The sequence below is a fragment of the Prunus mume genome, linkage group LG5 (assembly GCF_029339155.1).
Source record: "Prunus mume cultivar Tortuosa linkage group LG5, ASM2933915v1, whole genome shotgun sequence".
Classification (NCBI taxonomy): Eukaryota; Viridiplantae; Streptophyta; class Magnoliopsida; order Rosales; family Rosaceae; genus Prunus; species Prunus mume.
The window spans coordinates 15812065-15838813 of NC_142702.1; the positions used below are offsets into that span (position 1 = coordinate 15812065).

The 26749-nt window shown below is 39.6% G+C and overlaps 1 protein-coding gene, 1 long non-coding RNA gene and 4 pseudogenes across 3 annotated transcripts; 1 reads left to right on the forward strand and 5 right to left on the reverse strand.

The window, feature by feature from the left end:
• Positions 1–9: 9 nt before the first annotated feature.
• On the reverse strand, positions 10–5329 carry LOC148917105 (uncharacterized; annotated as a pseudogene). Its single transcript, XR_016127336.1, has 4 exons — positions 4187–5329; positions 3818–4042; positions 931–1086; positions 10–169 (listed from the first exon to the last, which is right to left on the reverse strand). The product of XR_016127336.1 is annotated as an uncharacterized LOC148917105 (transcript).
• Positions 1202–1769, reverse strand: LOC148917106 (uncharacterized; annotated as a pseudogene).
• Positions 1697–3702, reverse strand: LOC148917107 (uncharacterized; annotated as a pseudogene).
• Positions 5330–9022: 3693 nt separating the features above from the next.
• LOC148917108 (uncharacterized) lies at positions 9023–10179 on the reverse strand. Its single transcript, XR_016127337.1, has 2 exons — positions 9705–10179; positions 9023–9461 (listed from the first exon to the last, which is right to left on the reverse strand). It is a non-coding gene; the product is annotated as an uncharacterized LOC148917108 (long non-coding RNA).
• A 604-nt stretch (positions 10180–10783) lies between these two features.
• LOC148917109 (uncharacterized) lies at positions 10784–15262 on the reverse strand. The gene is made up of 4 exons (XM_089051547.1): positions 15082–15262; positions 14323–14419; positions 11331–11385; positions 10784–11238 (listed from the first exon to the last, which is right to left on the reverse strand). The coding sequence occupies exons 1-4, from the start codon at positions 15223–15225 to the stop codon at positions 11058–11060; spliced, it is 477 nt and encodes a 158-aa protein (XP_088907673.1). The 5' UTR covers positions 15226–15262; the 3' UTR covers positions 10784–11057.
• A 473-nt stretch (positions 15263–15735) lies between these two features.
• LOC103331435 (26S proteasome regulatory subunit 8 homolog A-like) lies at positions 15736–18875 on the forward strand (annotated as a pseudogene).
• Positions 18876–26749: the final 7874 nt, after the last annotated feature.

Sequence of the window (26749 nt, forward strand, 5' to 3'; positions counted from 1 at the left end):
ACATCGCACCCAATTCTATAATATAAAAATATGCAGAGCGCTCTTTTCCATCGACAGGAATGAGAGAAACTGGTTCAATCCAGGTCTTAATGGCATTGATGTGTGGAACAACCTAAATCGAGTCAAACATGGCTGGAAGAGAATGAAAACCTGGAGAAGTAAATCAAGCCTGCAAGCCAAATAAATGAGGCTTCAAATGCAGCTCCTAACCTTTTCTGTCATACACATGAATTAATCAAACCAAACAGTCATATCAATTAATCAACAAATCATTTTTTTAGACAAATGAACAAACAGTGGGAGGAAAAGAAGTCCACCACAAAATTTAAGCAACAAATCAAATAATCATATATAGTCACTTAATCCAACAATCATTATCCAGACATAAAATCATCAATATTAATCCAATCCAATAAATCATTATCCACAAAAAAAAAAAAAAAATCATTAACATTCATCCAATAACTCATTATAAAAATTTCATTTAAATATTAACGTTCAAAATATATAAGAAGTTGTTTGTTTATGGACATGAAGTAATGGGATTTTTTGTGTGGCGTACACGTTATTTCATATGCGTTCTATTAAATTGTAGGAGTTATTACAAATTGCAATAAATTTCAAGCAAAAATCAGATAAACAAACTATCAATCTGATAAGCATACACAATTAATGAGGGAATAAGCATTCAAAACGAATGGTGTTGTTTAAACATAAATATACCTTTAATTGAATGCGGTGAATTTTCTAAATGTAGATGAAATACCAAAATTATGGCAAATGGCAAGGGTTAGATTGTATAATTTACAATAAGAGTTTATTAATAAGACTTGTGTTAACAGTGAGATATTAGTGTTCAAGCAAATACACAATTCATGTATATCCAGTTATTGTTTAAGTTGAAATAGTATAAAAAACTGATTTTCTCACCATTGCGTCAACCGAGACACATTGCAAAGCAAAGCAAGTTGATCATCAAATCTGAACACCTTTGTTCTCCAGGTTTTGGACACACATTCTAATTTTCACACTGGATTGAAAGCGGTGCAAATTGTGGATCGGAACAATGTTCATTGTGCCATCAATCTGAAGAAAAAACATATATGCCCTTCGTTAGTATAAAGATGCATAAAAAATTATTGCATAAATTAGAGGAATGTTTAATCATGTATGAATAGAAGCTGAAACCTCTGAGTAAATTTTGAAGAACATCTTTGTACACTATGTTTTTAGTGTATTTATTTGGCACTTCGTTATTATTATCTATTATGATTTTGAGGCCTTCTCTAGGACGTAGCTCTAGATACGCATAACATAAAGTGCATGATCAAAACAGGTTGGGAAGATATAACCCAACTTGTTTTAAAGATTGACCTTGACTTTTGTTTATTGTCATAGCATAGCATGGTCTAATTGGGAATTGGCGCCTTTTAAAATGAAAGGCCATTTGTTTTCTGTTGCTGAAAGAACGATCCTAGGTATAAACACTTTGTGGCCAATGTGGCTACCAGTGAGTATTTTTGCTTCAATAACTCTATCAACCATTTGGGTCACAACTAATCTTGTTCCATTACATAAACCTGAAGATTGATTTAGGTTTCTCAATAACATTATAGGCATGCCTATTTTTAAAGTCAAACTATGTTCAGGCAAACCATTGAATTCAAGTTGATTGAGAAATTCTGTGGGATAGATCATACAAAGGTTTTCAAAATTGGTTGATGATGAACATAAAGAATCTGAGCTCAAATAAATGCGTTTTTCTCCAGGCAATAAGTCTATATGCGTAATTATTTATCTCTGTCACAGTAGAATTCCTAGCTGTAACAATGGCTGTTCCCTTAAATAAGCAAAATCGGCAAAATTTTTGTCGAAATCTGGGTAAGTTGCCAGAAAAATTGATTGAATAGGATCTATGTTTGATTGAATGAGTAAATCTTGAGGAATTTCAATCCAAGGTGCCTCTTCATCATTTGGATCGTCAATATCAATTATTTGGCCATTTCCAATTTGAAGAATCCAGGCAGCAAACTCACTTATTTTCTGTTTTTCTTCACTGTTCAACCCTTTTTTTGATAGCCTCATGTTTTCTTTTAAACAGAATATTTTAAAATAAGGCCATAAGTAAGAGCTATTAAGAGAGGCGTTTATGATTTCTTCTCTTGTTCCTCCTGGAATAACTGGTAATATTTGTCTAAAATCACCACCTAGTAAAAAAGGCTTGCCACCAAATGGAGCATTTTGATGTGATAAAATATCACGAAGTGATTTATCTAATGCTTCAAAACAATGTTTGTGATTCATAGGAGCTTCATCCCAAACAATCAGTTCAGCCTTTTGAATCAATCTAGCAAGATGAGTTGTTTTTTTAATCTGACATGTTGAGGAATTGGTAACAATTAAGGGAATCTTAAATCTAGAGTGAGCTGTTCTACCACCTGGCAATAATAATGACGCTATTCCTGATGAAGCAACAGCTAAAACAATCTTGCCTTCAGATCTAATTTTACTTATTATAGTATGCCACAAAAAAGTTTTTCCAGTTCCTCCATGGCCATGAACAAAAAAAAGGTCTGGTTTTTTTTCATTCACAACATTAATCACAGAATCATATACATCTCTTTGGCCTTTGTTTAGCTGTGTTATCAAAATTGAATGTTCTTTTGCTAAATGATGAACATCATAATTTAACTCTTCTCTTAGCAATTTAATTCTAATTTCTGACATTTTATGTTCATCAGGCATTGGAAGATAATGATCTTTTAAAGAGCTAGATGATGTGTTAAAAAGTTGTTCTAATTCAAACAAAAGCGAATTTTTTAATTCAGATTCTGACAAAATAAGATTTGGCATTAGAAAAGTTTTCTGTAGTTTGTACAAAATGTCATCACACAAATTTTGCCAATAAGTATCAAAAAGCAATTGAGGATTTCCTACATCACAAAACAAAATGATTGTAACAAACAATTGTCTTAGTTGAGAACATGAGGCTGTGTCCACAGCATTTGCTAAAGCCTCAATCCATTCTTTATCATCTCCTAACAAACCAAGGCATTTGCATGCAGCCTGATATGACGGATGTATGATTCCATCAATAGTTTTGATGTGATCAAAATTTAAGGCACCTTTTTGCAAATTCAAAAGCATTCTCAAGTAATACAATTCACCAGATGTAGGATGTACATAGGCAATTCTACCTATTGATCTCCTTTGTTTCCTAGGTTTCCAAATTTTGTTGCGAGAATCCCATACAAATTTTGTAGGGAATTCTGCATAAGTCAATGTTCGCGCTTCAGGAAACATTTGGTTTGCTTTAAACCAACTTGTTAGCATAGTATCTTCAATACCCTTTTGGCTAACAATTGATTCAAGTGATTGATCACCATTGAAAACAACATTTTGTTCTAAAGGCAAATGTATGGATAATCGTTCAACAGCAGGCTCTCTAGAATGAATAGGGTATTGAAACAATCTCCAAACGGCTTCATATGGAGATATGTATCTACAATTAAGATAAGCTAATATCTCATCCTCTGGCTTGTCTTGAAAAACTACTCTAGCTCTATCTGAACCTTTGTTTATGTATTTAAACAGATATTTTATAAGCATTGATTGGCAACATGATTCAACATTTATGTGAGCGTTGTATCTCAATAATAGTTCTGAATTGTAAGGCACCACAAAGCTATTGTCAACCTTTATTCCATTTTTAACACAAATTTTGTTGGATCTTCACGGCGCCTATATGTGGGAAAACCATTTTTTTCAAAAACTGATTCACTCTTGTATTGTTTGGGAAAAGATTTAGAACACATACCTCGCCGCATGCATGGAGAATTACGATTGATTTCTCCGCACGGACCGTGGATCATGAATTGGTTTACAACGTCATAAAGCATAGGATCCACATCCTTGTCTGGTAATTCAGCACAAATGATAGAATCTATATCTACTGCTGAGAAGCATTTATAACCTTCTTTCAACCAAACCAACATATGACAATGAGGCAATCCCCTTTTTTGGAACTCGATCGAGCAAATTTCTGTTTGTGATGAGGGCAACAAATACACACAAAAACCTAATAAGTTTTATTATCATTAAAAAAATATATATATGCATATATATATATATATATATATATCTTAGAAATTGAGGATAGCAGAAATTATGAGTTTGTAAAATTCACCTGCCTCAACTTCTCCAAAAACTTTTCCTGATTTGATATAATTGATCATATCATCAAGCTTCATTTTAAACACTCTAGAAATTAGATCAGGTCTATCCTCTCCTTTATATCCAGGTTTGTTGTCAAGTTCTCTAACAATTTCAGGCCATTTGACATTGCATGTGAAAGTTATAAACAAATCAGGATTACCATAATGCCTACAAATTGCCATAGCATCTTGATAGTTATTAAGCATGTATCTAGTACTTCCAGTATATGAGCTAGGCAATATCACTTTTTGTCCCACATTATTGGCATCACTATCACCCTTTGAAATTGCATCATAAATACCTTTATAAATCTCACTTCTCAAATTTTTTGATTTTTTCTAATGTAATCCAATCGATCTTCTTCAAGTGTTGCATAAGAATCTACTAAAAACTGTTGGAACAATCTTCCACCTTTTAACAATGTATGCAATAAAGGTCCTCTTTCCTGAATCTGGTAAGCTATGAAAGCTCTCATAGGCACCCTTCCTCTTTTGGGGTCATGACCTTTGTAATCATTGCTCCATTTTAAATCAGGTCTATAACCATCTTCGCCATAAGGGAAAAGAATAGGATATTGCAAAGACATGAACTTTGGATTTAATTTTGTGATTCGTTTCAACTCTCCAACTTTCAACTCTATAACAATATCTCTATTCGAATCAAAAGGCCTATATCTCCCACAACCAAACCACCAATTTCATCACATGTCGGTTGTTCATATTGTTTACTATCATCGCTGTCGGCCCAACAATCTCAGTTTTAAAGAAGTTAGACAACCCTTTCGAATTTATCCCGATCGTTCAAAAGTTTTACCAATTCATTTGATTCATCAAACATCTTAATCAAACCTTGAACAATGTCTTCATCAAGCTTTTCATTCCTTTCTTTACAATTAACACAGTTAAGGCGATTCATTGTTTCATTATGGTGTCATATATGTAAAGTCTGAGCAAATTTTGGACATTCACCTTCAAGGGGTAACAAAGAACCCATTAAATGATGAACTTGACCACTAATTTTAAAATGTAAGGACTGTCCACTGTTAATTGAGTGATCAACTTTGGCTCCCATTGAAGTAAATGCAAACATAGAATTATAGGCCCTGATATTCTCTCTAAACAAAAACTTTTGGGCCTTTACTCGGATCAAGTAAATTTTCTAAAAAGGAGGTGTTGGCTTTGAAATCGGAAGTTTGATCTTTCCTTGTTGACAACAAAGAGTAAAAAGAGGCTCATTGGCTGCATTTGCTTTTTTAACAGATTCTTTGAACCAAAAAAGTGCACCACAATAAATGCACTTATAATTTTTATCTCCCAAATCCACATATTGTTCCATCATTCCTACAAAGAAAGGAAACATAGAACAGGGCAAAAAGAGAAAAAAATAAGACAAATGTATGCCATGAGTAATATAAAGATAGGGTTTAAAATAAATATTTAACAGAGGAAAAAACGCACTTTGCCTCTTCCTCGATAAAATGCTTGACCCCTATTCATCTGATCAGAAATGTCAAATGAAATCTCTTCTCTGGTTGTTTGACTTGTGCTAGCTTGCTGCACTATGAAAGCTCTATTGGAAACTCGTTCCGAATTTTTGGCTTGATGCTTATGCTTAGTATTAGTGCAACAAACATTTTCATGACAGAGTTGTGCACCACTCGAAGTGGTAGAAATATGGGTTTCTGTGTTCTCACTTTTTCTGGTTTTTGCAATCCTTTAGACATGATATCCAAAATTACAAATTCCAACCAACAGATCGATAGCTGGGAAGGGAAAAAATGCATGAGTTAACTTATAATATTTTTATTACATCTATAGCCTAATCAAGCAAAATGGACACACACCAACAAGATTACAGCTATAAAAATAAGATTTTTCAAATAACACAACATCGAAAACAAATTAAACACAATTTCTGCAGCCTAACCAAGCAAACCAGATATACGCAAGAACATCATAACCACGAAATAACAATTTTCAAATGAAACAATATCCAAAAACCAATTTTCTACAGTTGATATGCATGACTTCTTCAGAAGACGAATAGCTGACCTGTTGCCTAACAACAATGGGAAGAGCTATCAAACAGTCGCGCAGATTAAGACAACACCTATAACAAACGCAACCGAAAAAATGAAATCAAGGAATAATCAAAAGAGCAAAAAATAAAAACATACAGATTCTGTTTGTGATTATGGTTTGAAAGCACATGACTTATATATACATTCTGATTAATATATATATATACACACACATACATGCTCTAAATAAAATGTAAGAAAAACCGAAGTAACAACACATTAAAAGCAGCAACTTCTAAGCTAATTACTTTTGAAAATTTCAAACTTTCATATATATATATATATATATGTATAGAGAGAGAGAGAGAGAGAGAGAGAGAGAGAGAGAGAGAGAGAGAGAGAGAGAAATTACCCATGCAAAAGCCAAGGTTCTCGCCAAGATCAGCAACAAAATTGTATCTGTCAATTACAACCAAGGTCAAAAAATCGTAGGCAAAGATATTGACACATGGTGTATCCTTAATTATATAACTGATCTGTTATATTTGAGTATCCTATTAACTCTAAAAGTTAGTGATAAAGTTGGTGATTTAGTTTGTTAGATTATAGATTTCTTGATTAGTAAGAATGAGCGACTGAGACTATGAATTACATATAGTCTCAGCTTTCATAAAATCTTTAAGAGAGGTATCACTCAGCCAAAAGAAAAGTAGATACCTTTAATCAATAGTGAGCAATGAAATTATGCCTTTTTTTTTTCTAAGCAATTTAGTTGAAAATAAAATATCAGAAGCAAGATTGGTCTCTAGGGATTTCAATTATCATCACATCTTATACTTGGGTTCAAGCATGGCATAAACAGTAATTGAGAACAAAAACAAAGATTTTATTGACACTTAACCAATGAGATATTCCTAGCATACATTAAACCTAACTATTTTGACACACCATCAATGATACATTCCTAGCATACATTAAACCTAACTATTTTGCACATCAATAGACTTGAAAATCAAATATGAAAAGCAACATTGGTCATGCTTTTATGCATCAACTTTTGGTTCATTAGTTCATTAGCTTTAATATACCAACCTTTGGTCAAAACTAATTACTCAGTTTTTTTTTTTTTTTGACATCATTCATTATAATTGATTAATGAATTAATACGTTTGTTTTTATGAATTTGCATATTATTCACATATAATTCATGGAATCTAATTAACCAATTTGTGCATTTTCTTAAATTGGATCGAAGTTTTATTATAATTGATGCAACAAAGGAAAAAAAAAAGGAAAAAAAGGTTATCAACAATTACTCATTTATCAACAGAGATTGTAAGAAATTATCTTCTTGTTTATCAACCAATTCAATCAAAAGCAACAATCAAAGGCTGAGATAGCTAGAATACCTCAGTTGTAATGATTCAAAATGAAAAACATAGAGAATAAACTCAGCAAGCAACAAAATCCCAGAAACACGGTGCCTAAAAAAATTATACTAATAGAATCAACAACAATTTTCCATGTTTTCCTGTAAAGTGAAAAACAGAGAATTTCAAAAACTCATTACAGTAATCCTCATTCATAATCTCACTTATCTTGTTAAGTATTAGTGTCATCCGCCAATGCACATTACAAAATTTTGCTTCACAAAAAAAAGAAAAAAAAAAGGAATAATAGATGCGAAGTTCATTAATTTGATTTAAAAAATACTAAACCTTGAACATGTCCGGTTCATAACCATAGTCAAATGTTTAATATAACATATACTCAATTCATCAATTCAATGAAAAATCAATCATACCACTTATCTAAATCATAATTTCAATGGAAAATGCCTTTATACAAACACAATTTAGAGTAATCCATCAACAGCTGATGAATTGATTGTTTTTGTTGGGGGACAAAAGCAAGTGTTTCTAAAACAGAGAATAAAAACATAAAAGTTTTTGAATCTTAGATTCCCTTTTTTACTTTTTGTTCCTTTTCATCTGTTTTCCCACAAAGCACAGGAATATTATTTGGTATCCATTACTATCATTTATCATAGACTACAACTAAACAATGGCTATGAAATGCCAGCAAAAAATTAGATATAAAAGAAAACAGAGCCAAATACACAAAAAATTTCACACACATTCAATCACAAAAAACAGTAAAATCGTGGCACCAATAAACACTATGACTCAAAGCGAATCAAAATTAAGAGAAAAATTAAAATGTCCAAGAGCTATAGAGAAAATCTCACCAAATCCAACATGTTAATAATTTCTTTTCCTTAAACACAGAAATGGAAAAGAAAAGAAAAAAGGGGGAAAAACAGTTCCACCTTTCCTTCCATTTCCTATATTAACCATTTTCAGTTTTGAAAAAAGTTGGGAATCCCATTGCTCTGCTAGTGATTCAAAATAAGAAAATTAAAGAAAACATAGGAAAAGATTGAATGTCAAGACGAAGAGTGTGTTAAGAAGACAAACAAAGTCCCAAGATTCACAGGTATTGCATTTGGAATTTCCCTTTTCCACCACCAAATGTCCGTTTGTGTGTTGGCTCTCTACTCTATCATTCAATCTACCAAAGTTTCTCCTTTTTTTGTCTTCTTTTTTTTTTTTTTTACAATAAACAAAAGAAAACCATGCTCAAGAAAATCTAATAATAAACTTTTTAAAGCAAGACGAACAAAAAATAGAGCATGAAAGATGTGTCTATATGGTGGATGTACTAATATGATATGGAAGTCAAATAAGAAGGAAAAAAATACCCAGGAATCCAATAACAGTAGCAGATCAATTGAAATATTATAAAGTGATTCTTTAGTTCTAACTTTTGTAAACAAAACAATAGCTAATGTATATGGATCCTCAATTGAAAACAAAACTAAAGATAAAATTCGGAGTAAAAACAACAGCAAAAGCGTACATATCAAATTACGACCTTGTAATCCAGAGGCTTTCTTTACTTGTACAAACACTCTATAAACTAAACAATGTGGAAATCAAAAAACAAAAAAAGAAAGCCCAATTGTCAAAACACTCAAAGGATTCACCAACATGCTCAGATATTGTAAACATCTAAATCTATCACTACAACAACAAATTAACACCAACCAATTGTCAATTGATGACTTAAAACAATTAATTGCATTTTCAGCCTAGAAACTCACCTCTTGCTTAACAGAACTGAAAACACCAATCAAACTGCTCTACCCAAAGCAACAAAAGAACTCCTGCAAAATATCAAAGAAAACACGGTTTAAAAAAATAAAAAAATCAAAACAGAAAAATTGGAAAAGAAAACGCATGTATATATATGAATCAATCAAAATGAAAACAACATGAATTAACAAAAGAGAAATTACCTGAACAACAAAAACCATAAATCAAACACAACCCAAAACAATTATAAATAAATAAATAACAAAAACCAGAAATTAAACACAACCCAAAACACAACAAAAACCAGAAATTACCTGAACAACAAAAAGGAAGAACGATGGAATGAAAGAGGAAGAAACGATGAGAGAGATGAAGAAATTTCGGAGCAGCGGAGGACAGAAAGGAAGAGAGAAGAGAGAGCGATGAAGGAGAAGAGGTTCTCCTCCTCTCACTCAGCGACTCCAACGAAGAAAAGAGAGGATGAGATAAAACGGAGAACGATGGAATGAAAGAGGAAGAAACGATCAGAAAGATGAAGAAATTTCGGAGCAGCGGAGGACAGAAAGGAAGAGAGGAGAGAGCGATGAAGGAGAAGAGGTTTTCCTCCTCTCACTCAGCGACTCAAACGAAGAAAAGAGAAGGGCTAGAGGACAAAAAGGCCAATTCACTGTCCATAAGTCAGCTCAAGGAAGCTGACCATCTCTTAAGCGGGGGCAAAACCGCCATTTTACTATTGCTAAGCTACAGTCTAGGAACAGTGAATTCCTGAACTCAGTTTTAGTATATATATAATTTGCACTCGAAAACCCAGAGCTCCTCACAAAATTGGGTTTTTCTGGTACAGAAAATCTAGGAGAAATTAAATTGAAACCCGTTATAGAGCTCCATAACCTGAAACTTCCTCCACAACTATTGAGTTCATTTGTACAGAGACTCCGTGAATTGAAATCGTGAAATGCAGAGCTGAAGGTAGGGGTTTTGGTGAGTCTACAAAAATTTATAGGGCACAGCTTCCTCCTATAAATCATTGAGTTCTGGTTATACAGAACTATGATTTTGGATCCAATTTAGGATTTACAGAGCTTGAATGCTTACCTGAGTGTTGAAAATATGCCCCTCTTCACAGCAGAGCTTAAACCCTAGCTTTCAAGGACCAGCAGACTAAGTACCAATGGGCAGGCACCGTTACCGTACTGTGACGCAAAGAGCTGAAAGTCCCGTTTTAACACCCCAGGTCATATCGTCAACGTTTTGGTTGATGCAGGCAACTTTTGCCTTTAACTGTATAATAAAATACTTTCATTCCTTGGAAAGATCCAAGTATGAGAGAACCAATAAAACCGTATGGAATGTTTCCTGTATGGAATGTTTCTTTTAGTTTTGACTCCGACAGTATAAAACAATAATCTGTATTGAATAATAATTGAACCTCTATAGCCCTCAATTTTCTATCTGCATTAATAGCATTTCCACTTGGCATAACCAAATTTTGGCACAGAATAGACTCTGTCTACTGATATGTATATACACAACATGGGTTGCTATCTCTCTTTCTCACTCTCTGCTTTTCCCTCCCTATTTTATTACCGTTCTTAGCAAATCTGCTCTATACACAAGGGTTGTTTTCTACTCTGACTGAGCTTTCACATTTTAGGGCTTAAAGTTAACTATTCTTCATAGAAATCTGCAGCAGTACGGCGGTCTTGATTCCTTTGAACCTCATTCTTGTTGTCTCGGTTATGAGAAGAATCCATCTTCATGAATTGAAAGCCCATTATATATCGATACTCTCCAGTCCCAAGGCAGCGGGAGCAGTAACCTAAACCACTTCCACCACAAGTCCTGCACCTGCAAGAGTGGTTGAAGGCAGTTTATGTGGGCATATTCATAACAGGGTAGAATTCTCAGTATAAAATGTATGGAAAGTCTTGATACCTCACCATTTTGGCCATTCCCCTTTGGGGAGTATTCGCATGTCAACTGAGTTTGTCCTCCCTATCACATAGACGATAAAAAAATATAAGAATCTGAACAAAATAAATAAATAAAAATCATTTGGAAACAGACATAAGAACCCATAGACCTAGCCAAACACTCAAAACAGAACAAAGAAACATCCAAGCAAGTCTGAAATCTATTGCAAAAGCTGGTGCAGCAGGACTGCACTCAATTTTATTTTATTTTACTTTTTAATGGAAACATTTGTATTGATTGTCAAGAGGAAAAGCTATCCTCGATTATACAACAAAGATAGAACCTGCACATTATAAGCAGGAAGCAAGAAAGATTCATCTAAAACTACTCCAACCAAGGATAGGTTAGAAGCTAAAGCACAACTTAAGTAAACTTATCCTAAGACAGCACTCATGTCTCTCAAGATAATAGAATAATGGTAATCCTTAAAATGCCCAGAGACAGATGCCCAAAGAGAAGCCCAAAATTTTACTCTATCCCATAGTTCTTTGGATCTCACTCCATCATACCCCTGAAAAATTCGTCTGTTGCATTCCAGCCATAAATTCCAGAAAATAGTATGAACAAGACAGTCCCGTAAAGTTCGAGCTCTCTTCCCCTTCCTCAGAACTGTCAGTTTGGGACTAAGGAGCTCAATACAACCTCTAGGGATCACCCAAACGGTGAGTTCGTTTAACAGTTTCCACCATAGATTTAGTGAGTACGAACAGTGAATGAATAGATGATCAATGTTTTCTGCGCAGCGCACGACTTGCACAGAATGCACCAGCAAGGAGATAAACACATCTTCAGGCTCCCCCTTTGAATAAGATCGCAAGTGTTAACTTTCCCATTCGCAACCAGCCACTGAAGGAACTTAACTTTCGGGGGAGTCTTCGCCTTCCAAACTAAGGCGAAAGGGGAGAAAACATCCCTTGTGCCGTTAGACAGGATAAAAGACCTAAATGATTTGCACAAAAACGACCCATGGTCCTCAATCTCCCAAATCTGTCCGATCTCGTATGAATTAGACATACCTCTCTTTGAATATCCAGAAGTAATATCACTTCTGCAATCTCGGCATCAGTCAAATTCCTTCTGCAACCAAAATCCCAATTGTGAGGTATCACTGCGTCGATAACAAAGTCTGAAATACATTGATCCTTTTTCCTGGACAGGGAGAATAGTCTAGGAAATAATTCCCACAATAAACCTTCCTTCAACCAATAACCCTCCCAAAATCTAACCTTTTCTCCATTGCCAACAGAAAATCAGCAACACTGAAAAAAAGATTTATACCCTTTCGAAATATCAAGCCAAGGATTCCTACAAGACCTGTTACTGTCTGTTTAGAATCCCAACCATCGGAGTCTAGTCCATATTTGCTCTTAATTACCTTATGCCACATACCTCAAGGCTTCGTTTCTTTCTCTCAAGGACCCAATGCCAAGCCCTCCTGCTTCCCTAATTCTGGACACCACCTCCCAATTCACAAGGTGGACATTCTTTCCTTCCTCTGCTCCCTCCCACAAGAAGTTGCGCATCAGTTGTTCCACCTTGGCAGCAACACCTACATGCATTTTGAAAAGAGACCAAAAATATGAGGGGATATTACTTAACACCACCTGAATTAGAGTTAGCCTTCCACCTTTCGATAAACAAGCCCGTTTCCATTTTGTAATCGTTTCTCTACCTTTTCCACTACTGGGTTCCAGAATGTAAGAATTCTTGGATTTCCTCCAAGAGGAAGACCCAAATACACCATAGGCCAACTACCCACCTTGCAACCCCAGCTACCAGCAATGGCTTCCAGGTAATCGTTACTGAAATTAATTCCGAAGAGGGAACTTTTAGCCTTATTTATTTTCTTTCCTGAGACCTTACTAAACAAATCCAACACCTCCAGCAAATTTACCCAAGACTCCTCTTTGTCGTCCAGAAAAGAAATAGTGTCGTCAGTGAACTGGAGATGAGAAACGTCTACATAGTCTTGTCCAGAAACAAACCCATGTATTAGATTGAATTCTTGAGCCCTTTCAAGAAATCTGCTAAAACCATCACTAACCAAATAAACAGAAATGATGACAGCGGATCTCCTTGTCTTTCAATAGATATCAGGATTTTAAACATCTACTTTCCGGACCAGAGTATTGAGTACATTTGAGCTAAATTCAAAGCTTAAAGGTTGATTGCAGTTGGGTGAGGGGTTTAGTCTGAAGTTAAAATTTCACCAATAGAGAAAGGAAAAAAGAAAAAAAGGACTGGGTGCAAATGACCAGTACATCTGTATAAAGCAGGATCATGTTCATATGTTTGCTGTATATTGACCTGCCTAACCTCAGTGTTGGTTAAGAAATTCTTTTAACAAGAATGCGTACATCACAGGTCAGCTGAAGTTAGGTTGTGATCCCCTGATAAATTGGATCTTATTAAGTAAAGGCCAGATGTGTGCATCTGAAAACTAGTTCTATAGGTCGAGTGAAATCCTTATGTAAGTAAAACACAATTGTATTCAAAAACTTTAAACAGGGGCCAGTTAAGTATTCATAGTAATGAACAAATATGATGGTGAAGTTCAGTTCCCCACAGTTAGTTGCATACACTGATGGTGAAACTTTTGAATCTCAACCTCTCTCAAAAACCGTCAGACTTCTGTGGGAACATGTAAAAATCTTAAAGCATTTTTTTGGTCAAGATGTCAAAGGCTCGAGGAACTTTTGGCTGCGATTCCTGTACAACTTTCATAACTTTGGAAAGCTGAAATAAATTTGTTGTATGATTCAGAACTATTGAAATATTCGGGTTTTAAGTTCATAAAGAAAAAGCAGACCTTCTAGGGTGGCACACAAGCTACACTAAAGGAGACAATTCAACATCTGCTCGTGTCAAATTAAAGTCAATTATCCAAATTCTGAAAGATGAGCAAATGAGAATACATAGAACACATTGTGTACATAAGAGGGAAAGAAAGAGATAGACCTGTTCCATAACACTCGTGGCAATTGACCCTTCCACTCCCTGTGCAGACCTCACAAGGTGGATCCGGCTTCCTTCTTACTTCTCTGTGAACATTTGACTGCAGCAAACAGAGGTGGTCGAAAAGTTAAACATAGAAAACACGAAATAATACGTCATATTTCCATCCCTTTGAATTTAGTAAGTTCCCAACTCAATGTTAGTGGAGATAATTTTGATAAACTCCTACAAAGTTACAAACAAACTAATGTCAATATAGGCACTTGAATATATGTAATAGTTAAAAAAAATATATAAATAAAAGGAGCATATTATATTCACAGATATGGTTTCAGTGTTAATGTCAGCGGATAAGTAGTTCCACCAGAAGACGACGATTTCAGTGCATAAATTTCTATCCTATTTCACATTTCCAAATCTGATAATGAAATCCCATTCTGAAAGAGTCACTATATGAGTGAACCAATACATGATGAATATATTCAAAATCATAATCATAATAATCAACAAAAATACAGAAAACCCAACTAAAACCAGAGTTTTTGAAAACCAAAACATACAATTCACCTACTAAAAATTCCATTTTAAGCGAACTCAACACAGACCACCCATCTGGCCGTTCTGGAAGCCCAACATCTGAACATCAACTCTTTAAATTCTCTACTTTTACTTGCATTCTCTTACTTTCCACCATTTTCAGAGGAGCCAAAAGAAAGAAAAAGAAAGATATGAAGTATTAAAGTGTTGAACTTGATAACTTGCCTCTGTGCGGACGAACCAAGAGGGCTTGGTGACGGATAGTCGGGGCAAAGGGTCTTGATGCCGTGGAGGAGGAATAGGAGCACCGTTGGATTTGGGAGCTTCGAATCGGACGGCTGTAAATGAGCTCAGGCTTCGAAATGCCATTTACCACTACCAGCGTCCACTTCGCTTTGGTTGGCCTTTTGTGTCTCCTTCGCGTTATAAATTGGAAACGGAAAGGCCTAAATAGACATGTCAAAATCCGTGAAACTATAATGTTTGTTGCGTTTTTTTTACTTTTATATAGAAAATGATAATGTTAAAAGGAGGAATTAATTTTTTCCTTTTTTACCAACAGAGTTTAGCCCAATAAAAAGCCTTTAACTTGCATATTAATGTGATTCTCGTATTCGAACCATTTATAACGTTTATAGTGTGTGTGAACTCAATCTTCTTTCAGTAATTTAGACTATCGCTTGTCTAGAAAAAAAAAAAAAAAACCATTTTGGCGCCTAAATTAACAAACAATTAAATCATTCCAGTAATCAAACTGACCACAAACAGTTTCTAACTGAATATAACACGTATCCTAATCAAATCCCTGTAATGACTTGGAATGTAAGTCAAGTCTCTACTACGTTTGAAGTTTGGCATTTTCAGTCTTGGGTTACAGAAAACACCTGAAAAGAAACTAAAAGCTCTCAAGAATCTCCCATGGCTGCCACCCAATTCAAGGGTATCAGACGCTACTATATCCGAAAAATCCACGACGTCCTGCACCAGCTCCACCAGAAGGAGCAGCATCTCCTTCGCCTCGAAGCTGAAACCAGCATTCTCAACTCACAAGGTTCAATTTTTATCTCACATTTTAAGCCCTCAAGCTGATTCTTAGTGTTTTGCGATTGGTACTGGTCCTTAGGGTTTTCTGATTCGATTCTTGCTCTGTGATGTTGTTTCTTGATTTTGCTAGTGTAGTAATATTTGGGATTGGGGGTGTAAATATTGATAAGAAAGAAGACATTTTGAGTTCACTAATATATCAAAACTATCGTTTTCTCTGAGGAAATACCATAGATTGAAAACTGGAATTTGGTACTGACTTTCTTGGGTATGTTTGTAATTGGGTACTAAAAATTTGGATTCGAATATGTTTCTGGGCGTGATTATTTCAGTAAATGTTGAGATACAACCCTGTTTCTATTGTGGGAACTGGGATCTAATGAAAAGTTTCGTTCTTTGGTTTCGGTTAGTAATATGTTTTAAGCAAAAGCATCTATTGTTTATATACTTAAGCGAGGAAGCAACTTTTTTTCTGGTTATGCCAACCATGATGTCAACTATTGAATCGAGTTTCGTCTTAGTTACAATGTGAATGTAAAATGTGGATCTTGTGTTCATGGAATTATTTTGTTGGATTGATAAATTGAATTTTGTGAATTGAACAGTGAGAAAGATTAAGGAAGAAGTCCAGCTGCTTCAGAACCCTGGATCTTATTCTCATGTTGGTTTAGTTGGACAAGTAATTGACAAGCACATGGTTTTGGTTAGGGTGAGTGGTTGTGCATTTTCTTTGCTAACATCAGCTTTATTTGTACGCTTGTTTTCACCCTTCGGTATGCTAACTAAGTTGTTTGATACTTTTTTTTTTTTTTTTTTTGTGCCCACTTCTGTTTCTTTTCAATTTCCAGATTGTTGGACAAGGGATGCATGTTGTTGATGTTGATGAAAACATTGATGTCATAGAGCTCAAACTATCAACAAGAATTGCTCTCCGAAGACGCAGCTATACTATTCATGCAATACTGCAAAAAAAAAATTGATCCTGTCTTCAAACTTTCGAAAGTTCAAAATAATCCTGAATGTACATATGATATGATTGGTGGTCTTGATGAGCAAATAAAAGAAATAAAGGAGGTTTTCTTCTGCACATTCTTACTCTCTGAATTTACAATTCATTGCTCGTGTGGTTTTTGTGATTTGGATTGGTTTCTGTTACATTATTTCTTCGCATTCTTCTGCATTCATCATTAATGGTATGTGATCATCTTCCCAGGTCATTGAACTTCCAATCAGACATCCTGAATTATTTGAGCTCCTTGGTATAGCTGAACCAAAGGTAGATATATGCTGCCAAGTTCTTGCGTTTGTTCTTTGCTTACTTGGTAAGCACTAAGTGTTACATTTGTGCCCTGAAACTCACTCTTCCATATGACAGCACATCCTGCTTTATGGGCCCCCTGGCACTGGGAAAACACTGTTGGCTCAGGCTGTAGCTCATCACGCTAAATGTTCTTTCGGGCACATTTCTGCAACTAAGTTAGCTCAAAAGTACATTGGGGTAGGCGCTAAGATGGTTAGAGAACTTTTTTTCCTGGCCGGGTTTGTTTTGATCTCTTTTTATGGAGACTAATCATGATTTTCTGTTTCTCTGTCTCCACTTGTTATGTTTGTTACCTTCTTTTTGAAATTTGTTGCTCTATTTCTCGAGTCTTATTCTATGCTCAGATTTACAGTGAGGATCTAATTCATGAAGAGAACTTCTGAACTAGAATAAGCTTTTTATTTGTAGTTGTGACGTTAGGCATCAATGGTATTGAAATATATTCATACAGTAAATAGGGTATCCTTGCTAGTGGCAACTAAAAGAAACAAAAGAACAATAGCTTTTTGGTCCCTGAGCTTTTGAATATATGTTTACCTTTCTCGGCTGCAAAGATTTTGTTTGTGGATTATTCGCTGATCTGCTTCTTTTTAGCCTGCCAAATTGAATGAAATGAAATATAATTATTGCATAGACTTATGGCTGCTAATCTGCTTCGTCTCATCCTTCTGCTTCCCATTTACTTACTGTATTCTAACTTTATATTTTGTTTAGGAAATATGCTCCATGTATTATTTTCCGGATGAAATCGACAGTATTGGATCTGCTCATGTGCAATCTGGTGGTGGAACAGACAGTGAGGTGCAGCGGACTATGCTAGAGCTTCTCAGCCAGCTGGATGGATTTGAGGCATCAAGCAACATCAAGGTGCTATACAGAATGTGGATTCATTGATATTGAAACGCAATGTAATATTTCTAACATATCTTTCATATGACAACCACCATTTTTAAATTATGGGTTATACAGGTTATAATGGCCACAAATCGTATTGATATTCTGGATCAAGCACTCCTTAGGCCAGGAAGAATTGACAGGAAGATTAAATTTCCAAATCCTACTGAACAGGTACATGCCACTCACTACACCATGGATTAATATTAGGGGGTTTATTTATGCATTCATAGGTGTACATTTAAGTTTCGCTCTTGTATGTCGTTAACGGAGGTTGGTCACTGCTAAACAATTCGCATTTATGTAATATAAGTCCACTTATTTAAAGTTGTTATCTGATGAGGGTGCAACAAAGAACAGGAAAATTCATAGAAGTCATAGCTTTTATTTAAAAAGAATACTTACTAATGCATATAACAAACTGCAGTCTCGTTGGAAGATCATGAAAATACATTCAAGGAAAATGAATTTAAGGCGTGGAGTTGATTTGAAGAGGATTGCAGAGAAGATGAATGGTGCATCTGGTGCAGAGATGAAGGTATTTTATATCTCATAGGTTTCTTAGGAAGTCAGGGTTTTGTGTGCACATATTAAAACACTGTCTTCTCTCTCCTGGCTGCAGGCTGTTTGCACAGAAACAGGGATGTTTGCTTTGAGGTAGAGGAGGGTTCATGTAATGCAAGAAGATTTTGAGATGGCAGTTGGTAAGGTAATGAAGAAGGAGACTGAGAAGAACATTTCGTTGCAGAAGTTTTACTAATTCATGTGTTGTTTACACCAATTTAGGTACAAAACTAAGACGATGTTTAGAAGTGATTGTTGGTATAAAGTGTACAAACTAATACCAAATAACGCGGGCGATAAGTTTACAAACTATATCACACCTCTCTCATTTTCACTGTCGAATAAATGGAAAAGAAATGTAAAGAAATCAAGCAAGATATTTGAGAAAACACTCAGCTGTATTGGCTGAGTACAATTCAGCTGGAATGGATTGCAAATGAAATGTACAAACTGATATTCCTTTTATAGGGACTTAACTACACACTAGTTGTGGGAACCGAATTAAATCATACCCTAGGTCAAATAATTCCTTCCATTTGGGGATTATTTGACCTATTTGGGAATTACTCAACCTAATTGGGAGTTACTCAATTTAATTGGGAGTTACCCAATTAAATTGAAATTCTAATTAAGTTGGGAATTGATTTGATTCCTACCCCAATTCCCAATTAAATGAGGAGTTACCTAATTAAATTAGGATTTGATCTGATACCTACCACGATTAGGGATTTGATTTACCCAAATAAATCAAATCCCTAATTAATCAAATCAATGCCAAATCAGGAGGAATAATTCCTTACCAACTCACGGAATTATTCCTCTGAAACTAATCTCAGAGACCATTATAAACTTGGCTGCACAAAGGTCAAGGTACGTCTAAATTCCTCACGAAACTTTGCAGAAATTATTTCTCACAAACCCTAGCCACCACTTTCTTTCTCTCTCTTACACAAGGCTCGTACCACACACGGCTCCGGCCACCCGGTTTTCCTTGAAATACCCTACCTAACTTAGGCATCGGAGGCCTTTGGCCAACACCCGGGTGTGGTCCTTTACCCATCTTTTTGCAGGAGAAAGAGAAGTAGAAGGCGAAGGAATCTTAGGCGAATATTTTCGTGAGAAATTTGTACAAACAAATTGGTGCTTTCATTGAGAGCACGAGATATATTCAAAGCGTGCTCCAAATCCATCTTTCACATTTTTTCAAACAACCATGGTTGACACAAGACACGAAATGTAACGCCACCACAGCGGGCCCATCTCATGGTTTCGTGGTGGAAACCTCAATGCGACGGAATCATGCACACTTAACGCCTGCAGCCGTCTTCTAGCTTTGCGGCCGCCGGCTGCCAGGTGCAGAACAGCCACCACATGACCACAGGACCTCCATTGCCTTGCGATCGCCGGCGTCGATTACGGGTACTGCTGCCTCGTATCTGCCGTCGGGCACAAAGCGGCGCACCGCCAACTACGGACTTGCTTGCCGCGGCCCCATGGCTACTCGACATCATCCCGTCTTGGGCGGATCCATTCTCTCCTCCTTTGCAGATCACACGCATATGCACAGTGTGTACGCGTTTAATAGAGCCTAGCCCACATGCCGTTGGGCCCAATGCACACCACTACTGCCGGTCGGTGGACCTTAACTCGCGGGTTGATCAACTCACGCAGAAGGTCGATGATCAAAACAACCTTTGATTGGCCAGCTACTCGAGGCGGATTAGCTTGAATAAAGGCCCCAACCTTGGACCCGTGCCGAGAGAGGAGGCACGAGCATCTGCGGCGATTCGAAGGTCTAGGCTAGTCGGACAAGAGCAAGCCGCAGGGGGAAGCGAGATCGTGCGGAGCGCCGCGCGCGAGCAGTGCGCCGTACTACTGAGCCGTTCGAGGTTAGGACCGGGACCAATGTGCTCGAGGCTAGGCCCACAATCAATGTTCGTGCTCGCTTAGGTCCACAAGAGGCTCGAGTTCGTGTGATCGCGGCGACAAGCTGTGGAGGGATCCTCCCAAACTCAACCTTTCTCTCCTGCCCCATCGGCCCGGGGGCAGCCAAGGATCGACCCGGGGCCGGAGAAGATTAGCCAATCACGTTCGAGGCACCGAAGGCGTCGACTGAAACGACCTTCCTTGCAAGCAGAGGATGACGATCAATGCTCACCAGCCGCTCGAGGACCAACACGAGCGACAAGCTGCAGAGGAATCCTCACAAGCTCAATCTCCTAATATGCCTCACGGGCAGAGCACCCAAGGGGATCGACCTTTGGCAGAACCGAGGGGGGATGTTAGCGATTTCACGCTTCGAGACAGAAAGCGCGCCGCACTGAAGCGACCTTCCTTGCGGCGGGTGATCGGCGCCGCGGCCCCTCGAGGACCAACACGCATGCGACAAGGCTGAGAATTCTCGGAAGCTCAATTTCCTAATCGCCTCACGGGCGAGCACCCAGGATCGACCCCGGGAACCAGGAGAGAGGTTAGCGATCGCTCGAGACCGCGAAGCGTCGGCAGAGACTCCAACCTGCGGCGGAGGATGTCGCATAAAGCTAGTAAATGACCAACTCCGAGGTCTCCGACTCAAAGGAAGCGCGGAGGAGGCCCTGTGCAAGGAAATTGATCGAGTTGACTGCTCGCCCTTTAACCGAAGAGGTGGAGCGAGCTCCGCATGGCGGTTGCGCCATCCATCACTCCATTCAAGGGACTCTGACCACGAGAGCCATTTGAGGCACTTCAAAGCGCCATGATCCTGCACAAAGTGACGGCATACGATGTGCAAAGTGTTGCGATGACTCTGCGAGGCGAGCTCACGATTGGTTCCCACTCTACCGTCCCACGTCAATAGGCAACTTCAAGGAGTTCGCCATCATTTTCACAGTACACCTCCTACAAGGCGGTCGAAAGCATGCGAGACCTGTTCCTGTGCAGAAGCGAGCGAGTCTCTCGAGACTACGAGACGGTTTAAGGTGAAAGCTAACATCATAGGATGCAGCGACCAGTTGCATCCTCGGCTTTCAAAAGGGCTTGCCAATCGAGCCGAGCTATACCTGGGAGCTGGCGCAACTCCAAGTCAAACCTTGGCGAAGTGTTCGCGCGCGCAAAGCGCTACGCACTTTGGGGCGATGATCGTATCGCCGCAAAGAAAGCTAGCAAGCAAGTTGACCACCCGACGTAGTAGGCAAGCCAAAAGAGCAACAAGTTCGAGCAAAAAGCCGAGATAAGCGCGGATCGCGGCCCAAGAGAGAAGCTTAAAAGCGAGGACCTTCACTTGAGTTCGCTATCCCAATTCACGGATCTAGCTCGGGTGAAGGATAAGCCGTGGGTGAGAGACCACCACCCATGAATGGAGACCCTCTAAAGAGACACCGAGTAAATACTGCGCATTCCACGGGACCACGGTCATTACACCAACAAGCTGGCAGCGCTTGGAAAAGGCACCTTGAGGCTGGTCAGAGAGGGCCATTGCCTGAGTTCGTTGCAAAGAAGGCTATCCAGCAGATCGAGGATCGTGATGCAAGCTGCCAGGAACCTCCCCAAGGTCATTGAATCAACACCATTCTAGCCGACTCCCAAGAGTCCGGGCTAACCACCGGGGAGCACAAGAGAAAGATCACTCGGGCAACTTATGTCTCCCAAGTCACAAGAGTACGGCCGTTAAGGATACACCTATCATCGGCTTCGGAAGAAGGACTTGATCGAGCTTGACCTGCCACATAATGATGCCCTAGTAATCTGCATCCAAATTGAACAAGCTGTGATCAAGCGAGTTCATGTAGATGAGCACAGCGCACCAACATCCTTGCAACTATCATTATCAAGCAGATGGGGTTCGAGCCCAAGATTAGCAAACTTGCTAGATCGCTCACCGGCTTCAATGGGGCCACATCAATCACTGTTGGAGCGATCGGACTTGGATGTCCACTCACCCCCGATGGTGCCTGCTCGCAAACCTTCATGGTCATCGACGAGGTTTCCCCTGCGGAATCTTGGGCGCCGTGGATCGAGCAAGATTGAGGCCATCACATCATTCTACATCGAAGATCCGTTATCCATCACAGGCGGGATCGGGTAGATCATGATGACCAAGCCATAGCAAGGAGATGCACCGCCCAAGGGCTCAAGAAGAAAGCAAGCATTGCGATTCACACGAGAATGAAGTTGCCAGCAGCGAAGCGCTCTTAGCGGATAAGCAAACCGAAAGGAAGGAGTTCTTTGCCTGGCCACAATAGCGAGATTAAGGAACCGAGGATCAAGGTGAGGAATCGCGGGAAGACTCCCCTGAAAGGGTTGGGCTTGAGGATGACATTGAGTTAGTACCCACGATCCTGGCGGCCAAACAAGAGCGCGGATCGGCTCGTGCGAATCAAACAAGAAGGATCGAGGCGAGGAATCGCGGAAGGCTCCCTTGAAGAAGGTTGGGCTTTGAGAGAAGGCGTTGAGTTAGTACCCCGATCTCGATCGGCCCGAGAGAAGGCGCGGTCGGCTCGCGCCGGAATTCAACCAGAAGGATCGAGATGAGAATCCTGGAAGGCTCCTTTGAAGAAGGTTGGAAGCTTGAGGAAGACGTTGAGTTAGTACCCCGATCGATCGGCCCGGAGAAGAAGCCGGTCGGCTCGCGCCGGAAATTCAACCAAGAAGGATCGAGATGAGAATCCGCGGAAGGCTTCCTTGAAGAAGGTTGGAAGCTGAGAAGGCGTTGAGTTAGTACCCTCGATCCTCACGGCGGCCGGACAAAGCGCGGATCGGCTCGCGCCTAAGCCTAGGCGAAGATGGGCTGACCATCTTCCTCCGGACAACAAAGACATGTTCGCGTGGTCACCATCGACATGCACGGCATTGACCCAAACATCATCGCCATCGGCTCCATGTCAACCGTGTTAGCAGCCCGTGAGTGCGAGAAGAGCGCAACTTTGCTCCGAGCGGTCGCGATCATTGAAGCCAAGATCGACAAGCTCCTAGCTGCGGTTTCATTGAAGAGGTCTCCTACTCGGAATGGCTTAGCGTTGTTACGGTGGCGAAACAAGAAAAGGGAAAATGAAGAGTATGCGTCGATTACACTGACCTCAACAAAGCATGCCCTAAAGACAACTTCCCATTGCCGAGAATCGACCAGCTCGTGGATTCAACTTCCGGCAACCAGCTGCTCAGCTTCATGGATGCCTCCGGCTATAATCAAATTATGATGTACGATGATGACAAGGCAAAGACCTCTTTCATCATCGAAAGAGGGACCTACTGCTACAAGGTCATGCCCTTTGGGCTGAAGAACGCCGGAACAACCTACCAAAGGCTCGTGAATAAAATTTTCAAAGGTAGCAGATCGCGAGAACCATGGAGGTGTCGTGGGCGATATCTGGTTAAAGCCCCAAAGCAAGGGCGACCACCTCAAAAACCTCACGAGCGTTGCTTTGCTCGCCATATTGCATGAAGCTGAATCCAAGTAAATGCGTTCGTGTATCGTCCAGTCGGTTCCTAGGATACTTAGTGACAACTGGAGGTATTGAGGCACACCGCGCCAAATCAAAGCCATTCTCGAGATGAAGTCGCCTTCCACAGTGAAGGAAATACAAAGTCTGACGGGTGCACGACCCTAGATTCTCTCAAAATCTACTGACAAGTGCAGACCATTCTTCAAAGCTTTGAAGAAAGGACGAAAAGACAAATGGGACTAAGAGTGCGAAGTAGCTTTCCAGAATCTAAAGACCTACCTTACTTCACCTCCCTTGCTCTCAAAACCAGTTCTTGGTGAAGACTTGTTCGTGTACCCGGTAGTGTCCAACTCGGCCGTCAACTCAGCTCTCATCCGAGAAGAACTTGGGGCCCAACATCCGATATTCTACACGTCAAAAACTCTCCTCGATGCAGAGACTCACTACCCGAAATTGGATAAGCTCATTTTGGCCCTTGTGGTTTCTGCGAGAAAGCTGCGACCTTATTACCAAGTTCACCGAGTCATCGTCATGACCAACTTTCTTTGAGATCAATCCTCCCAGCCACTGATGCTTCTCAGCGACTCATGAAGTGGGCTATAGAGCTAAGCCAATCGACCTCTCTCTACCGGCCGAAGACTGCAATAAAAGCTCAAGCCTTAGCAGACTTTGTTGCAAAATTCACACCATCAGCGAAGAAGAAGAAGGTGGTCAGCAAAAGAAGGAAAGTTCGAGAGCGAGACAAGACCTCCATTGAACGACCAACGAAACATGTGGCGATTGGCGTGAGCGGGCGTCGAACGAGAAGGAGCTAGAGGCGAGGCATCGTCATCATCACGGATGGAACCTGTTGGAAGAGCAAGCTATCACGCTTGGCTTACGGCTTCAAAAACAGGCGAGTCGAGGCATTGCTCGGCTTGCGGCAGCAAAGCGGCTATCAATCAAAAAGCTGGCCATCTACTCAGATTCCCGGTGATCACAAGTCAAGCCTCAAGAGAATACATGGCGAAGCACAAGGATGATCTTGTACCTTGACAAAGTTCAAGAGTTATTGAAGGCATTTCCCACTTTCACCATCCGGCAAGTTCCCGAGTAGAAACGCGCCGCGCAGAATGCTGGCAAGCTTAGGATCGATCTTTGGATACCCGTTCAGCGCTCCATCGGTCGAGCACCTTGACGAGCCTAGCATAGAAGAGGCAAAGCAGCCGGACCTGATGCAAATCGATGAGGATCTTAGCTGGCAAGACCCAATTATTGACTACCTAGTGAATGAAAACCTGCCCAAGGACAAGTCCGAGGCCAGAAAAATCAAGCAGAAGGCTGCAAGATACTACATGAAAGGCGACATGCTTATCCGCAGATCATACTACGAGCCTCATCTCCATTGCAGACAGGCTGCTCCACGAAGCACAAACTCAATGGAGTCTTTTGAGCGTTGTGTCACGACATACGCTTGCGGCGACAAGCCTAATCTCCATTGCAGGACAGGCGCTTCCACGAAGCACAAACTCAATGGAGTCTTTTGAGCATTGTGTCCCGACATACGCTCGTGGCGATAAGCCTCATCTCCATGCAGACAAGGCCTTCACTGAAGCACAAACTCAATGGAGTCTTTTTCGAGCATTGTGTCACTGACATACGCTCATGAGCGACAAGCCTCGTCTCCATTGCGACAGGCTGCTCCACAAGCACAAACTCAATGGAGTCTTTTTGGCGTTGTGTCACGACATACGCTCGCGACAATGGCGTAATCTCCATTGCAGACGAGGCTACTTCTGACACACAAACTCAATGGAGTCTTTTTGAGCATTGTGTCACGACATACGCTCATAGGCAACAAGCCTCATCTCCATTATAGACAAGCTGCTTCATGAAGCACGAACTCAATGGAGTCTTTCGAGTATTGTGTCCCTGACATACGCTCATGCAGAGCGACAAGCCTCATCTCCATTGCGGACAAGGCTGCTCCATGAAGCCGAACTCAATGGAGTCTTTCGTATTGTGTCCCACGACATGCGCTCATGGCGACAAGTCTCATCTCCATTGTAGACAAGCTGCTCCATGAAGCACGAACTCAATGGAGTCTTTTCGAGCATTGTGTCCCTGACATGCGCTCGCGAGCGACAAACCTCATCTCCATTGCGGACAAGCTGCTCCACAGCGGCTACGAACTCAATGGAGTCTTTTCAGTATTATGTCCCGACATATGCTGACGACAAGCCTCATCTCCATTGCAGACAAAGCTGCTCCCACGAAGCACGAACTCAATGGAGTCTTTTTGAGCATTGTGTCCACGACATACGCTCGACGACAAGCCTCATCTCCATTGCAGACAAGGTGCTCCACAATCTGAACTCAATGGAGTCTTTTGAGTATTATGTCCTCGACATATGCTCATGAAGGCGACAAGCCTCACCTCCACTTGAACAAGCTACTCTCAAGTACAAACTTCACGAGTCTTTTCAAGCGTTATGTTCCCGACATACGTACACAGGCGACGAGCCTTACCTCCATTTTAGGCAAGCTACTTCACGAGTACAAACTCAATGGAGTTTCTTTCAAGTGCTGTATCTCCGGATATACACTTACAAGATACAATGAGAATTGAAGTTTGAAAGACAACTGAAAATTCCATAACAAAGCGGCCGAC

Excerpts from the sequence above, each read along its gene's own strand:
- LOC148917109 (XM_089051547.1), bottom strand. The coding sequence starts at position 15,225 with ATGGCATTTCGAAGCCTGAGCTCATTTACAGCCGTCCGATTCGAAGCT. Across the intron at positions 14,420-15,081 it reads CTTGGTTCGTCCGCACAGAG|TCAAATGTTCACAGAGAAGT; the intron begins GCAAGTTATCAA and ends TGTTTGCTGCAG. Across the intron at positions 11,386-14,322 it reads CCACGAGTGTTATGGAACAG|GGAGGACAAACTCAGTTGAC; the intron begins GTCTATCTCTTT and ends TCTATGTGATAG.